This window comes from Ovis canadensis, chromosome 17 (genome assembly GCF_042477335.2).
Source record: "Ovis canadensis isolate MfBH-ARS-UI-01 breed Bighorn chromosome 17, ARS-UI_OviCan_v2, whole genome shotgun sequence".
NCBI lineage: Eukaryota > Metazoa > Chordata > Mammalia > Artiodactyla > Bovidae > Ovis > Ovis canadensis.
In genome coordinates this window covers 42,880,205-42,898,081 of record NC_091261.1, presented here as the reverse complement: position 1 = coordinate 42,898,081, position 17,877 = coordinate 42,880,205, and the positions used below count along the sequence as shown (strand labels likewise).

Below are 17,877 nucleotides of genomic sequence, written 5' to 3'. Positions count from 1 at the left end.
AGAAGAACACTAAATTGAGGATAAAGAGAATCCAGAATGACACCAATTAAACATGACATCAAAGATATATCAGGACCTGTACCACACACTAGAAGTACATTGTTGTTCAGTCTCTCAGTTGTGTCTGACTCTTTGTGACCCCATGGACTGCAGCACACCAGGCCCTCACTGTCCTTCATCATCTCCCGGAGCTTTCTGAAACACGTGCCCATTAAGTTGGTGATGCCATGCAACCATCTCATCTTCTGTTGTTCCTTTCTCTTCTTGCCTTCAACCTTTCCCAGCATCAGGGTCTTTTCTGAGTCAGTTTTTTGCATCAGGTGGTCAAAGATTTGGAGCTTCAGCCTCAGCATCAGTCAGTCCCTCCAATGATATTCAGAATTTATTTCCTCTAGGGTTGACTGGTTTGATCTCCTTGCAGTCCAAGGGACTCTCAGGAGTCATATTCTATCACAAATACAGTCTGTCCAGGGCTCTAAGGAATTCCTAGTTCTGTTCTGATAACTTAAAAACCAAGATCTACTTTTCATTGAAAGCTTCCCCTGTGATAAGCATTTTGCTAGTATCATCAGGGTTTAGTCTTCATAAAATGCTCTAAGATACATTATTATCCCAATTTTAAGATAAGGAGAGTGAGGCTCAAAGAAATTAAGTGCTCAAATTTCCCCAGTTAATAATTGCAGAGACAGAATCTAAACTCTGGTTGTTCTAATTCAAAAACTCATGTTATTTACAACTTTGCAAGGAAATTGGAAATTCTCCTTACAAGCTGCAGTTTTAATGATCTCGATCTCTTTTAAAGGCAGTGGTGTAGAGAATGGTGTTAGGCAAAAGCAAAAGAGCAGATTTCTAACTACTAAGGCTGCCTAACCATTTCCTAGACCAATCTGAGACATTAGCTATGATCAAAACTGTCCGGTTAAGTGGTGGAACTACAATAATGACTTAGTACTGAATTCTGTATATTGTTTTCTGCATTTCTCTTTTCATCAATTGCTCATCCATTTATTTGTCTAGCTCTCCTGTATTTCCCACTCATTTTTTGCCAGAGAATACTGACAATCCTATTTACTACCTCTCCTTCCACCCTTTCCTCTTCCTGGAAAAGAAAAAACTAGAATTAGTTTGCTGTCTCCTAATATTCACTCTCATCACTCTTGATCTGATGGAGTTTTTACAGTATAACTATAAAAGATGACATTTCATCCTAGAAGAAAAATGTCCTGGTTACATCCAAGCTAAATGGGTGGATGGACTTTCCTCCATGACTTAATTTTGTGATCCAACTGGAGAAATTTTCAGTTTTATTAGCAGTTGTCCCCCTTTTTCTTATCAGATATTCAGCTTTTAGCACCTAACTCAAAAGATAAAACACATGGTTTGAAGTTATTATTTAATAGTCACAGATTGTTCTTTCTAAACAATTTTCTTAGGGTTTTTTTTTTTTTTTTGAAAGTTATTCAGTCGTGTCCGACTTTGCAACCCCATGAATTCTCCAGGCAAGAATACTAGAGTGGGTAGCCTTTCCCTTCTCCAGGGAATTTTCCCAACCCAGGGACTGAACCCAGGTCTCCCACATTGCAGGCAAATTCTTCACCAGCTGAGCCACAAGGGAAGCCCAAAAATACTGGAGTGGGTGGCCTATCCCATCTCTAGCAGATCTTCCTGACCCAGGAATCAAACCAGGGTCTTTTGCATTACAGAATTTTCTTTACCAACTGAGCTAGCAGGGAAGCACTTTCTTAATTATTTCAAATAATTCTGGACTTCTGATGAGGATCTTTCAAGGAAAGTTAGTATTTGCAACCTATCTGAATACCACGTATGAACAGGATGATTGTTTAGCTTTAGTCACATTAAGAAGTATTGATAGGAGTGAAGAGAGAAAAGATATGTATAATTTTCTTCCCCCAAAGATTGAGAGTTGACTTTAAAGGGGAAAATGCAGAGTGTTTCTTAAAACAAGATGTGAACTTCTTTATTTTCCCTGGACATTAGTTGCCAATACCTAAACCTTTCAGGAAGAAATTTTATACTATGTCATCTGTGTGTCAGGCAGCACTTCATGGCTGAAAGACAGTGCCAATCTGAACAATTCTTCACTGGTGCACAAATCTGGGAATTTAGAAGACAGTTGATCTGTGGACCTATTCTGTTCTAAACTCCTAGGTGATCATTTAAAATCAGTTACTGTCAATAAGTCAAATCATCTTTCTTGGCTTTTCTTTTCCTATAAATAATTCACAGCTTTCTCTAGGGTATTTTCTGGGATGTTATATATAAAGGTTCTGATTCTTTTGGAAGGCTTATTTGAGTGGACTCTTGATATGCAATTTAACTGGTATTTTGCAAACATATGCAGCATTCATATATTGTTCCTTTTCTTTCTTGTAGGTAGAAATAACACTTCAAGATATCAATGACAATCCACCAGTGTTCCCAACAGACATGCTGGATCTCACGGTGGAGGAGAATATCGGAGATGGTTCTAAGATTATGCAGCTGACAGCCATGGATGCTGATGAGGTAGCTCAGACCTTGTCTCTGACTTTTTGAAACATAATTTTCCAGTGATCTATCAAATTTCTACTGTATGTTGACAACACTTGTTAACTAATAATTAAGGCTAGGCATTGAGTGCTCTTTTCCAAAGGACATTAATTCTTGAAATGTGACATAGGAATGCTAAGATAGAGACTGTCTAGAGGCAACTTTCCTTTGAACAGCAATTCACAGCTCAGTTAATTGCTGGTACATCTTAGATTCATTAGCCAAATTATTTTAATTTTTCAAAAGATAAAAAATATTTGCAGAAATACCTTATTTTTAATGCCCCATCACTCCCATTTGCTATCTTATAGCATATATAGCTAAGAATTTATTTTTATTTGTATTTGAAAAAAGCAAATTATTGAAAATTAAAACAAATGTAAGACAACTTTGAAAGTTTTCATTTAACTTGCATATATGCATGTGTGCAGGCTAAGTCTCTTCAGTCGTGTCTAATTCTGTGTGACCCTATGGACTGTAACCTGCCAGGCTCTTCTGTGCATGGGGATTCTTTAGGCGAGAATACTGGAGTAGGTTGCCATGGCCCCCTCCAGGGGATCGTTTCTACCCAGGGATTGAATCCACATCTCTCATGTCTCCTGCATTGTCAGATGGCTTCTTTACCACTAGCACCACCTGGAAAGCCCCACATATATACATATATGCCAACATAAAGTGTATTACTTAGTAATAGCCTTATATATTTTAAGGAAATTACCTAGGAAGCCAATGAATTTTGAATTCCATTAATAAACAGAAATTCGTTTTCTAGCAGTCAACTGATTTTGGGGGGCACAATTTAGATTTCTGTCTTCCATGTTTATGTTTAATGTTTAAAGCAATCATCATGCTCCAAACAGCATGACAACTTATATAATTTGTAATTTATATTTTTCCCATTAAAAAAAAAACACATCACTTGTTTTCTCCTCCTTGCTAGGTAAAGGTTTTAGTTAATTTCTAGAATTTTGGAAAGAGGAATAATGTTCCCATACACTAGTAGCCGATTTCCCTTTTTGCTAAGCCCCAAACAGATAATAATTTCCTTACCCTCATTTAAGCTCCAGAAGGATATGAAAACTTGATTTTTGGCTTATTTAACTTAAAAAGGGTGAATAATTCAATAATAGACTAATTTTAACAGCCAGTACAGAATATAATGACTTAGTCATTTATCAGTCAGTTTAGTTCAATCACTCAGTGTGTCTGACTGTTTGTGACCCCATGGACTGCAGCATGCCAGGCCTCCCTGTCTACCACCAACTCCCGGAGTTTACTCAAACTCATGTCCATTGAGTCAGTGACGCCATCCAACCATCTCATCCTCTGTTGTCCCCTTCTCCTCGCGCTTTCAATCTTTCCCAGCATCCAGGTCTTTTCAAATGAGTAAGCTGTTTACATCAGGTGGCCAAAGTACTGGAGTTTCAGCTTCAGCATCGGTCCTTCCAATGAACACCCAGGACTGATCTCCTTCAGAATGGACTGGTTGGATCTCCTAGCAGTCCGAGGGACTCTCAAGAGTCTTTTCCAACACCGCAGTTCAAACGCATCAATTCTTTGGCACTCAGCCTTCTTTTTAGTCCAACTCTCACATCCATACATGACTACTAGAAAAACCATAGCCTTGACTAGATGGACCTTTGTTGGAAAAGTAATGTCTCTGCTTTTCAATATGCTATCTAGGTTGGTGATAACTTTCCTTCCAAGGAGTAAGCGTCTTTTAATTTCATGGCTGCAGTCACCATCTGCAATGATTTTGGAGCCCAAGAAGATAAAGTCTGACACTGTTTCTACTGTTTCCCCATCTATTTCCCATGAAGTGATGGGACCAGATGCCATGATCTTTGTTTTCTGAATGTTAAGCTTAAAGCCAACTTTTTCACTCTCCTCTTTCACTTTCATCAAGAGGCTTTTTAGTTCCTCTTCACTTTCTGCCATAAGGGTGGTGTCATCTGCATATCTGAGGTTATTGATATTTCTCCTGGCAATCTTGATTCCAGCTTGTGCTTCTTCCATTCCAGCATTTCTCATGATGTACTCTGCATATAAGTTAAATAAGCAGGGTGACAATATACAGCCTTGACGTACGCCTTTTCCTATTTGGAACCAGTCTGTTGTTCCATGTCCAGTTCTAACTGTTACTTCCTGACCTGCATACAGATTTCTCAAGAGGCAGGTCAGGTGGTCTGGTATGCCCATCTCTTTTAGAATTTTCCAGTTTCTTGTGATCCACACAGTCAAAGGCTTTGGCATAGTCCATAAAGCAGAAATAGATGTTTTTCTGGAACTCTCTTGCTTTTTCGATGATCCAGCAGATATTGGCAATTTGATCTCTGGTTCCTCTGCCTTTTCTAAAACTGGCTTGAACATCTGGAAGTTCACGGTTCACGTACTGCTGAAGACTGGCTTGGAGAATTTTGAGCACTACTCTCTTAAGAATTATTATTCGGTCCTCAACTTTATTATTATTATATTTAATAATTGCACATATATGTTTATATATGCATTATATATAATTATATATTATATATCATAATTATATGCTGTATAATTTATATAATATAATATATATAATGTATATTAGATATATAATATACATTATATATAATATTTTCTATATATTATATATAATGTAATATATAACACATATATTAATAATATATAAGATCATATGACTATAATATTATAAGTATATAATATGCATTATATATTATAGATTTTATAAATATAATATACAATATATTATTTGATTATAAATATATAAAATATATACAATATAATATATAATAATTGCATTATATATAATTTATTATTCAGTGATTATTTGAAAGAAATGCCAACATTCAACCCTTATAATAATATTATGCAAATTCTGTTATAATTTTACTTTACTCCTTACTTTTTCTCTTTTTAAAATGTGACGAAGCGTTAATACAAATGCAGTGCTGCGTGTATGTTTATTTTTCTCTCCGTGAATTTTCTGTGTGTGTGTGTGTGTGTGCACATGTGCACCTGCATACACTTGCATTGTCTTCAAGTTTATGTTTTGAGATGTGGTTATATTTAGTATGAGATTTGAAGAAGGCTGGGAAGGTCATTACGTCTCTAGGTATTTACATCAACACGATTTTAGTGTACTTTGTTTTATTTCTATTGAATTTCCCTTTTCAAGTTAAAAAAACTGTATCTATGCCAGTGTTATCACTTAGACATTCTGGGTTTGTGGGTTTTTTTTGTTTTGTTTTAAGTACTAAATGTAAGGTGACGATATCTAGGATGTGCAAGAAGTGCATTTGAGCTGAGACAGTGGGAAGTTAAAGAGGCACAAAGGAGCAAAACTATAAAACAGGAACAGTCTAGGGAAAAGGAAGGAAAACTGTTTGCAATTCAAGGAAGGAGTGGTAGAAATCACCACCACGTATTTTGTAATAGGACCTGTATATGGGGGCGGGGAGAGTGAAGGTGGAAGGGGAAAAAGACAGTAGAGGCTGGAAGGAAGGAAGTAGTTTCACCTGGAACTTTAAAGGAAAGAAGGACATTTTTGGAGAAGTGCTTTGGCACTATTATTTTTAATAGATTCAGCTCATGAGATCATTTTCTCCTTCTTGAATATGTTTTTTTTTTTAACTTTTTAGTGATGTTTTAATGACTACGGACTATGTCCACTCCTGACATGAGGAACCAACATTTCTTTGGCTGTATGCCAAGTGGAATGGCTACCTAGGCTTCCTAGGACATTCAGAATTATTGGCTGTTTCCTATTTTGAGTGGTTTACAATAAATGATTGTTAATGTTTTTAGATAAACCTTTTATCTTCTATTCTGTTCTCAGCTCCTTACCTCTAGGTTAAATTTGAAAATATGTATGTACATGTTTGAAATGATTTCTCTCTTACCAAATCATGGTCTGTCTTCTTTCTTTATCTAGTTTTGAGTAGGAATCAATATCGAAATGCAAGGAGTTTCTTTTACTTTGTGGCCAGCATTAAATTTTCACCCAGCTATCTTGCAGGTTGATTTTGAAACATTAATAGAATTCTTTAAAACACTAAGATTACATAGGTCATCAGCAAGTCCACATATTATGTAGTTTATATACTTTTCCTTAATTACTAAATCAAACATAAAATATTAGTATGTTAGAAAGCCTGTAGTAGGTCACTGAAGAATAACGCCCGGTAAAGGAATCTGAAAGCAATATGTACATATTAAGCATTATTTAAATATCATTTGAAACATATGTTGGATCAAGATAGACATCTCTCAGAAGCACATGATTGTCTGTCTCTTGTTTCCTTTGATAAACGAATTATTATGCTTGTAATGGGCCAGGACACTCAAGCTTTATTCCATGGTACCATACTTGCTTTTGAAACTACTACTTAAGATTATAAAATGCATTTACAATTTATAGCTATTTACTTTTAGAATTCCTTCCATGTACTTTTGTCTCTGTGGTTCCTCAGGAGAGTAGAATGTTTTTAAACAGCATTATTTCCACTGTGCTACAGCTGAAATATGATATTTGTTTCTTGTAGCATTGCTGATACTGCATATTTGGGATACTAAATAAATAAATAGACTTTTCAAAAGACCTCATTAAATCATTACTCTTGGCCATGCATTTTCAGACATTCACTGAAACTACTAATGCACCGCATCAGCTGATTTTGAAAGTGAAAAATTATGGTTTATCAACAGTCTGATGCCTTTGCTTTTCTGTTCAGAAGAATTATAAGTTCAGGAGTATTAATTATTATGGTCATTTTGTAGATGGGATATTTCTAAATTTTGAACCATTTATATAATAGCTTGAAATATGGTTTTGCATCTTGGCTTTCCCCTAATTTCCAAATTCCATTTTAATAGTTCAGAATTGAGTGTAGCTGTTTTTCTCTGGACTGTTTCACCAGAATAGTGGAATTCCTTGTGAAATAGAACAAAAAGTACAGAATGTGGTTAGATTCAAAGTCTAAAATTCTTATTGAATGTTTTTGTAAAACCATACAATTACAATAAATACAGTAGATGGTCTATGTACACCTGAATATACAAGATAAATGTGCATAGTATGTTAAATCTAGCTGTCATTACTAAATTAAAATGTGCTTTGAGGATTTCACATTACTAACTTTTAAGTTTGGTTTAGGGAATGCAGTACAAATATAGCAAATACCTCTAAACATAAATTTTGAAAGAGTATTTTTGCCTTTGACTGTTAGCAGTCATGCCCTTATATATTTAATCTTGAGAATAAAGCATATTTAATCTATGATGGAAAAGATATATGGAAACTTCAGATTCTGTAGTTTCCTAGCATGTCAGCTTTAGAGTCTAAATGTCCTAAATTTATGTTCTTCCTAATAGCTTCTTGAGAGTTCTAAGCCTGGATACTTTAATAAATACATTTCTAGAGCTGATATGGTTTTATATATATATATATATATATACACACACATATTTGTTTTATATGAGTATATTTAAATCAAAAAGTAATTTTTGAAGTTGACAATTCCAACACTACATATACATCAGTGTCAGGATGTAATACTAAATATAACAGAAAATCAGAAAATATTTTTCCTGGGATATATAGCAACTTTAATCAAATTTTGATTTAAATTATTCATTTGTAAACATCTCTGTCATCAAATGTATCTAACTTGTTATATTCCTTTTATAAGAAAAGAATTAAAATAGGAATAAAAACAATTAGCACTATCATACACTTAAAGCTTTTCATGCATTGTTCTAGGTCCTTTACATGTGTGAACTCCTTTAATCCTCAGACTAAATACAGATTAAGTACTGCTACATTACAGTCCCATGTATCAGATATTATTACCAGCCAGATTGTCTAGATAAGGAAACATAGGCTCATAGAGGTTAAGGAGTAGCCCAGTGATACATGATTATTAGGTAGTGGAGCAGAGATTCAAAACCAAAACTATGGCCCCAGAGCATGCAGTCTCAACCAGTACAATGTATAATGTGCAACTCAGAATTCCAACTATAATATACATGTGATTCAGTTCAGTTCAGTTTAGTTCAGCCGCTCAGTCGTGTCCGACTCCTTGCGACCCCATGAATTGCAGCACGCCAGGCCTCCCTGTCCGTCACTGTCTCCCAGAATCCATTCAGACTCACGTCCATCAAGTCAGTGATGCCATCCAGCCATCTCATCCTCGGTTGTCCCCTTCTCCTTCTGCCCCCAATCCCTCCCAGCATCAGAGTCTTTTCCAATGAGTCAACTCTTCGCATGAGGTGGCCAAAGTACTGGAGCTTCAGCTTTAGCATCATTCCTTCCAAAGAAATCCCAGGGCTGATCTCCTTCAGAATGGACTGGTTGGATCTCCTTGCAGTCCAAGGGACTCTCAAGAGTCTTCTCCAACACCACATTTCAAAAGCATCAATTCTTCAGCACTCAGCCTTCTTCACAGTCCAACTCTCACATCCATACATGACCACAGGAAAAACCATAGCCTTGACTAGACGGACCTTAGTCGGCAAAGTAATGTCTCTGCTTTTGAATATACTCTCTAGTTTGGTCATAACTTTTCTTCCAAGGAGTAAGCGTCTTTTAATTTCATAGCTGCAGTCACCATCTGCATTGATTTTGCATATCTAAATCAAACTGTTCATTATTTCAATAATATACAAATACGTTTATAAGAGATTTTTTGAACACTATAAAGTTACTATCCCTCATTGTCAAATCTAGATGGTGATTATAATTTTAATTTGCCTTCAGTTCAGTTCAGTTCAGTTCAGTTGCTCAGTCGTGTCCGACTCTTTGCGACCCCATGAATCACAGCACGCTAGGCCTCCCTGTCCATTACCAACTCCCGGAGTTCACTCAGACTCACGTCCATTGAGTCAGTGATGCCATCCAGCCATCTCATCCTCTGATCCAGGGATCAAACCCATGTTCCCTGCAGCGGCAGGTAGATTCTTATCCACTGTACCACCTGGGAAGTCCAGTGTGGAGAGTTTTAATGTAGAACAAAAGAAGGAAAACTGAGCTAAAATATTAGATTATGGGTATAGATTGGATAGGGGCTTAGCTGGTAAAGAATCCACCTGCAGTGGAGGAGATCCCGATTTGATCCTGTGTCAAGGATCCCAGAATCAGACTCTTTTGACTCTGCTAAAATCTACTCTTTCTGAAACCTTCCCTTTAACCTCTATGGCAAGCTGTCCTCTGGGTCTCCAAGGTTCCTTCTCCTTCCCTCAGTCGCTTCCCTTACTTCCCACTCTTTCAATATGATATTCAGTCTTTATGCTGCTGTACCTTTTACTATCTATTCTCATATAAATCATCAACAAATCTTCTGGCTTCAACTGTGAGCCACATATATTGACCTTCAAATAGTTTTATCAAACCCTTTTTCAAATCTCTGACCACACATCCATTCCTATGGTTATAACCATTGCCACATAACCATTTTTACGAAGCTATCCTTCACTCTTAACATACCATACATAAAATTATAAAATTTCAATGCATAATGTCTCCTGCGTCCAAGCAGACCTTATCCTGAGATGTCTTCAGCAAAAACATTCTCCTAATTCCTAGCCAAAATAATTTGAAATTTTTTTTCTTTCTCTTTCACTTCTATGCCCATTGCAGAGTTGATAAAAGAAAGAAATGAGAATAAAGAGAATGTTGAACAACTGAGAGCTATCATCAGTTACTTCTGTATCCAATAGCCCATTAGATCTTACTAATTTGTTCTGTGTATATTATGTTTGGTACACAATGATTGAAAGTCTCATTTCTGGGGCAAGATAACCAGGGTTCAGATTTCTTTGTCTCAGTTTCTCTATCTTCAAAATGGGGATAATAATAGTGCTTACCCAACTGGATTGCTTTTAAGTATCAAATCAATTAGTGCCCATGAAGTGATGCGCTCGGAGCAGTGCTTAGCACTCAATAAACACTTAATAAATGTTCTATTTTTCTTTTCCATTCCTTCAGCCAAATTCCTAGTTTATACTTCAGATCTTGAGTGCTACAGTTCAAAGATCTGAGTGAACGCAAGAATGCATCTCTGCTTTCATTTTACAGAACAGGGACTTGGAACCAGAAAATAATGCAGATTATATAGAGTTTCCTCTTGAGGAAATGAAGTCCTAGTCTCCTGGGGCCAAAATCTACTCTCTCACTCCTTCTCTGTCCTCTCTTCTTTCTAGTCCATCCTATACCATCAAGAGCCTTAAAAGATTGTTTCCAATTAAAACAAGATCAGTGGTATCTTGGTCATACAGTTCGATATGTGTTGTAACTGAGATTCTCCAGTGTATGTGCTGGACTGTGCTTAGTCGCTCAGTCGTGTCCAGCTCTTTGCTACCCCATGGACTGTAGCCTGCCAAGTTCCTCTGTCCATGGGGATTCTCCAGGCAAGAATATTGGAGTGGATTGCCACGCCTTCCTCCAGGGGATCTTTCCAGCCGAGGTCTTCGCATTGCAGGCAAATTCTTTAGTATCTGAGCCACCAGGGAAGTCCAAAGGTACCTGAAGTGGGTTCCCATGCCCTTCTCCAGGGGAACTCCTTGACACAGGATCAAACCGGGATCTCCTGCATTGCAGGTGGATTCTTTACCAGCTAAGCCCCTATCCAATCTATACCCATAATCTAATATTTTAGCTCAGTTTTCCTTCTTTTGTTCTACATTAAAACTCTCCACACTGGACTTCCCAGGTGGTACAGTGGATAAGAATCTACCTGCCGCTGCAGGGAACATGGGTTTGATCCCTGGTCCAGGAGGATGCCACATGCCGTGGAGCAAGTAAGCCCGACCACCACAGCTACTGAGCCCAAACCCTAGAGCCCGCAAACCATAACTTCTGAGCCCATGTTCTGCAACTCCTAAAGCCAGTGGGCCTAGAAGCTGTGCTCCACATCAGGAGAAGCCACCACAATGAGAAGCCTGTGCACTGCAACAAAGAGTGGCCCCACCTGCTGCAGCTAGAGAAAGGCTGCATAAAGCAGGGAAGACCCAGTGCAACCAAAAGTATATAAAATACATAAATTAGTTAATTAATTAAACAAACAAATCTCTTCACACTAGCAAACTTGTCACAGTAATCCCTCTCCTTGGTTTTTATAGTGCACATTGTAAGCTTCCATTTGTGCTGTGTTGTGCTTAGTTGTTCAGTTTTGTCCGACTCTTTGCAACCCCATGGACTTTGCAACCCCATGGACTTTGCAACCCCATCAGGCTCCTCTGCTATGGGAATTCTCAAAGCAAGAATGCTGGAGTGGGTTGTCATGCCCTCCTCCAGGGAATCTTTCCAACCCAGGGGTCGAACCCAGGTCTCCCGCATTGCAGGCAGATTCTTTACTGTCTGAGCCACCAGGGAAGTCTAAGCTTCCATTTAGCGCTTGCTTAATTTAATTACCTTCTCATGCTGAACCAGAGGAACATGAGCTCAGAGTCAGACAAACTAGGGTTTGAAATCCACTCACCCCCAGTATGACTCTGGGTAAGTTAAGTACCATCTCCAAACTTCGCATCTTCTTTTGAGAAATAGTATCTCCCAGTGAAAAAAAGTGAAAGTGAAGTGGCTCAGTCGTGTTGACTCTTTTCAACACCATGGACTATAGCCTACCAGGCTCCTCTGTCAGTCCATGGGATTTTCCAGGCAAGAATTCTGGAGTGCGTTGCCATTTCCTTCTCCAGGGGGATCTTAACCCTGGAGATTAAGCCCTGGTCTTCCACATTGTAGGCAGATGCTTTTACTGTCTGAGCCACCAGGGAAGCATGACCTAAAGCAAGATAATGCATACCCAGTGCTGCCCCTGGGCCTGGCAAACCTCTGGATATGTAGTTAATAGTATTATCATCATTTGTATTTTCCACAGTGACAGTTTGACCCCTTTCCATGATATATTTTAAGAATTTATGTGTGTGTGTGTGTGTGTGTGTGTGTGTGCTGTGCTTAGTTGCTCAATCATGTCCAATACTTTGTGACCCTATAGACCATAACCAGCAGGCCTCCTCTGTCCATGGGATTCTCCAGGTTAGAATACTGGAGTGGGTTACCATTCTCTCACATACACACATATATATGGGCTTCCCAAGTGACTCAAGTCTTAAAGAATCCACCTGCCAACGCGGGAGACACAGGAGATGCTGGTACGATCCCTGAGTCAGGAAGATTCCCTAGAGGAGGAAATGGCAACCCACTCCAGTATTCTTGCCTGAAAAATCCCATGCATAGAAGACCCTGGCATGTTGCAGTCCACAGGGTTGCAGAGTCAGACCTGACTGAGCATGCATAGAGCACGCACGCATGCGTGCACACACACACACACATTTTGAAGGTTGAGATTCGCTGTGTTATTTAATGAAATGAACAGTGAAAGACTATTTAGTTAACTACACTGGACTGTTACTATTTGAAATATTACAGTATCATATGAAATTAAACCCCGGAGCCTCACTTTGTCAAGTATACATTCAGCACAAGGAGCAGCACTTTTACTGTTCTGCTTCTAGCAGTTCCGATTCTGCTCTTTTCCCTAGGGTGCAAATGCTCTTGTCACATATACGATCATCAGTGGAGCCGATGACAGCTTCCGAATTGACCCTGAATCTGGAGATCTGATAGCTACCAAGAGACTGGACAGAGAACGTCGTTCCAAATATTCCTTGCTTGTTCGTGCGGATGATGGTCTTCAGTCCTCGGATATGAGAATAAATATTACTGTCAGTGATGTGAATGACCACACACCCAAGTTCTCCAGGCCTGTGTACTCTTTCGACATCCCAGAAGACACAACCCCAGGTAGGTGGCACACTTTGAAGTATATTTTGCAAGGTTCACCTTTGACTACAGTTACACGGACTAGGTTTTGGCTGCTCTTAAATTGTGACTAGTATGTGCTACTGGGTATAAACATTGGATTTTTAAATATTTTAATTAACTGACTTTGCTACAATTCCCAAACAAATTTCCTGACTTTTGAGAGCAAATGAGATAAGCTAACCATCTGACTTCTTAATTATAGATATTTGTTTCTGAAAGTATCTGTGACATGCATTGTTAAGTTTCCTGGCAACCGCAGTTTTGATACTGTTTTTCCACTGTAAGGATGTCTGATGTGATTATGTTCCTGAGCATAGAAAGCAAAAAAAAAACACAGGAAAACCTGTGAATACTCGTTATAATATTTACTAGCTGTGTGAACCAGGGCAATTAATTAATTTCTCTTAGCTTCGATTCTTTCTTCTGTATATGGAAACAATAATTCTTGTTAGGATAAAACATGTATGAGTTTGCTGACATGGGGCTTGAGGATTAGCAGATGCTGAATAAATGTTAGTAGAATAGGAATCCTGAATTTTCACCTTGCTTCTTTGAATATACTATGTTGTGACTGTTGCATGTGAGTACTCAATATCCCTGTTTCTGGTATGGGTTGGCTTCATTTCCACTATTAGAAATTCTTATCTAAAACTGAAATTATATTTTGAATTATATTTGAATGAGTTTGTAAAATAAGGCATATGTTTTAGAAACTCATTTGACAAAGAAATGAAACATTTAGAGAGGACTAAAATCTCACGGCAGTCAGTTCACCAAGATGAGTTGTTCATGTCCTTCATGAAATTCCTGTCACATTTCTTTCTCACCTCATTTCTAGCAATGGTCATATAAGCTGTTCAGTGGTATCCCCTTAGCATAATTCTGTATTATTGCTTGGAATTGCCAGTTCCTGACACTAGCAGTGGGCCCCAATATATGTTCACTGAATTCATCAATATGTTCATGAATTGGTAGGTAGAAAAATAATGTCAGAAGTTGTGTTCATTTCCCAGAACATTTACATTGCAACATAAGATCTACTGGCTTCCAAGGTGGCACAGTGATAAAGGATACGCCTGTCAGTGCAGGAGACTCTAGAGACGTAGGTTCAATCCCTGGGTTGGGAAGATCTCCTGGACTAGGAAATGGAAACCCATTCCAGTATTCTTGCCAGGAAAATTCCATGGATAGAGGAGCCTGGTGGGCTACAGTCCATGAGGTTGCAAAGAGTCAGACATGACTGAGCGACTGAGTGTGCACACACACACACATAAGATCTACTGGATATTTGGGAATGTTGGCATCCATGTTAATGTAGAAATCTACAGAGTGTTGTTTTCATTATATTTTCATAGTGATTCTAGTTAAAATATTTCACTGTACAAATAAATGTTTTGGTATCATATATAGTCTCTTAGCAATACCCTGTCCCATTAATTTTAGATTCTCAATTTATTCTAGGTTCTTTGGTAGCAGCTATTTTAGCTACAGATGATGACTCTGGTGTGAATGGAGAAATTACATATATTGTGAATGAAGATGATGAAGATGGCATATTTTTCCTGAATCCAGTTACTGGAGTCTTTAATTTGACTCGAATGTTGGATTATGAAGCACAGCAATATTATATCCTCACTGTTCGGGCTGAAGATGGTGGGGGACAATTTACTACCATCAGGGTTTACTTCAACATACTAGATGTAAATGATAATCCACCCATTTTCAGCTTGAATTCATACAGCACATCTTTAATGGAGAATCTACCTCTAGGATCTACTGTTCTTGTGTTTAATGTTACCGATGCAGATGATGGTATGTACTTTATTTTGCATACTTAAAGTTTATTAAACATTCATCATTAGATTTATGTCATATTTATTTACTGTGTGCAGCTGTCACAAAATTGCATTTTGTAAATATAGATCCAAAGTTGAGGAATAGATTTATAATTTAACTATAGAGGATTAAAAGACTAAGGGTTTTATTAGTTAAGTTCTTTTTTTATAACACTTACACAGCATACATTGTGTGCATCTTATAAGCTTTATAAATTTATCTTCCTTTATTCTCTCTAAATGTGTGACACCACTGCAGTTTAGCAATGTAGAAGTCATAAAGCAGCTTTTTGGCTGGTTTTCTTCAGATAACTATTTGCTTACATATATTCTTTTAACATAAAAAAGGATAAAATGTGGATGCTAAAGGAAAACCAAATCTCAAAAAATACTTCAGAATGCATGATTAGTTTTGTATTTCTGACCGAAAATGGCTCAGAGTATCTCAGCAAGCTTTCATGCTTTGACTCAAAGGACGGTCTCAGATCTCTTTAATTTTTATGCTACATAATCTAGTTGAGATTTTAAATTAAGTCTAGACTTTACAATGATTGATATTTGTTTGATTTTTATTTATTTGAAAAACTTTAAAGTATGACTCCCTTGGTCTTTCTTTAAGACTTATTTTGTAAATATACATACCAGATAATATAGCCTTTAGAGGTAACATTGTACAGATTGTCAATCTTTGTTCAGAAAGTTAATACCTTGTTTTTCCTTCCATTGGATGCAGCTAAATGTTCATTTAGTTAAGAAAACAAGGGACAGTATTTTAAGAGGAAACCAGTCTCTAGCCCAAGGATATGCCTTGTGGCATAGGCATATCAACCTTAATTTAGAATTTCCTGGTTCTTGCTGACTTAAATAATTTATGTGATCTCAGAGTACCATTCATCCCATTCTGCTCTATACTTAGTTTCCTTTCAAGAGTGTCTAGAATCACCACTTACAAAGATATGAGAGGCAGAGCACAGTATTTTTATATATCTTTCAATTCATGAAATAGAAAATGCTTTCTTTAGAATTCATTAAGTGCATTTTGAAGTTTTCCTCTCTTATTTAAGCATAGTTAATAATGAAAACATAAATATTCCTAAAATAGAAGTGCCTGTAATGTCAGTACCACAAATTGCTAATAATATTAAAAACAACAACTGACAGTTGTCAAATACAGTCATCCCTTGTATCAGCAGGGGATTGGTTCCAGGACCTCTGGAAAGTTAGTGAAGTGAAACTGTTAGTTGCTCAGTAGTGTCCGACTCTTTTCGACCCCAAGAACTGTAGCCGCCAGACTCCTCTGTCCATGAGATTCTCTAGGCAAGAATACTGGAATTGGCAGCCATTCCCTTCTCCAGGGGATTTTCCTGACCTAGGGATCAAACCCTGGTCTTCTGCATTGCAGGGAGATTCTGTATCTCTGAGCCTCTAGGGAAGCCTCATTGATACCAAAATCCAAGATGCTCAAGTCCTTTATATAAAATAGTGTAATATTTGCATACAACCCATGCACATTCACCCATATACTATAAATCATCTCTAGATTACTCACAATACCTACTACAATATGAATGCTATATAAATAGTTTCCAGAGCACAGAAGATTTAAGTTTTGCTTGAAATTTGGAACTTTTTGGAATTTTCTTCCCTCAAAATATTTTCGGTCTATGTTGGTTGAATCCTTGGATGTGGGACCAGCAAATATGACGGACCACTTGTCCCTAGTATGTAGCCAGTCCTGGCCTAAGAATGTGGCACAGTCTATTTCATGTACATCAGCCTAGTTCTGTACATGTAAGTGTCTCCCATTAGACTTTATGCATAGTTGAGGTTAGGTTAATCTTTATTTTGAATGTTGGCTTATCTATTATTATAAACTTAATTAATTTACCTCATCTCTGGATATGAACATTTTTTAATTTGTCCTAAGTTTTCTGCAGTGAAGAATTATCTGCCAAGTTTCTTTGTGACTCTAAGCATTAGAGAGAGCCTATTGTATCATAGGATTGTGTGCAGATCTAGAGTAAATTCCATTTATTCTCAAAACTCAACTGTAAAGAACTGAGAAAATAGCAAATAAGAAACTTCCTTTGTGAAACCTGCTGGAATATTCCATGCAAGCATATTCACAGAAATGTATTAACCATTGACTTCAAGTTACTTTTTATGGATTTTTTTCCTTTAATTGTGTTAGATAAAAGTTTCAAGCTACATTTTTCCATTGTTTTAGTATTGAATACTTTTATCAGTGTAATTTCCTGCACCTTGACCTAAAATATAGGACACAGTTTCTATTCTCTCTGAATTTCAAGGATCATGATAAGACTGTACAAGGGTAACCTTCTTTGTTTAAAACTGCCAACTCAGTTATACTAAATAGCTCCCAACGTGTTTCACAATGTTATTTAGACTTTTCTAATTAACAATTTAGTTTTTATCTCAGACCAAGAGCTTTCAGAGGAGATAATATTATCATCTTAAATGAAGACATTTTATATGAAAATAAATTTAACATTTTCTGTTACTTATATCTAAATTCTCTAAGTTTAACCTAAAATTTTACTTGCATAACCATTTAATAAGAATAAAGCAAATATTTTACTGTGTTCACAAGATAAGTAGCACAAGTATTAATCTCAAGGCTTTCATTCATACAGCTAAGAAAGTATTATATTGAGGCAA

At 37.2% G+C, this 17,877-nt stretch overlaps 1 protein-coding gene across 1 annotated transcript in view; it reads left to right on the top strand.

Moving 5' to 3' along the window:
- The window catches only part of FAT4 (FAT atypical cadherin 4), a 186,833-nt gene that overhangs the window by 86,377 nt on the left and 82,579 nt on the right, over positions 1–17,877 (top strand). The window contains exons 2-4 of the mRNA XM_069557461.1: positions 2,395–2,526; positions 13,081–13,342; positions 14,825–15,175. Coding sequence (XP_069413562.1) covers positions 2,395–2,526; positions 13,081–13,342; positions 14,825–15,175 — 745 coding nt within the window. The remainder of the gene's footprint in view (positions 1–2,394; positions 2,527–13,080; positions 13,343–14,824; positions 15,176–17,877) is intronic.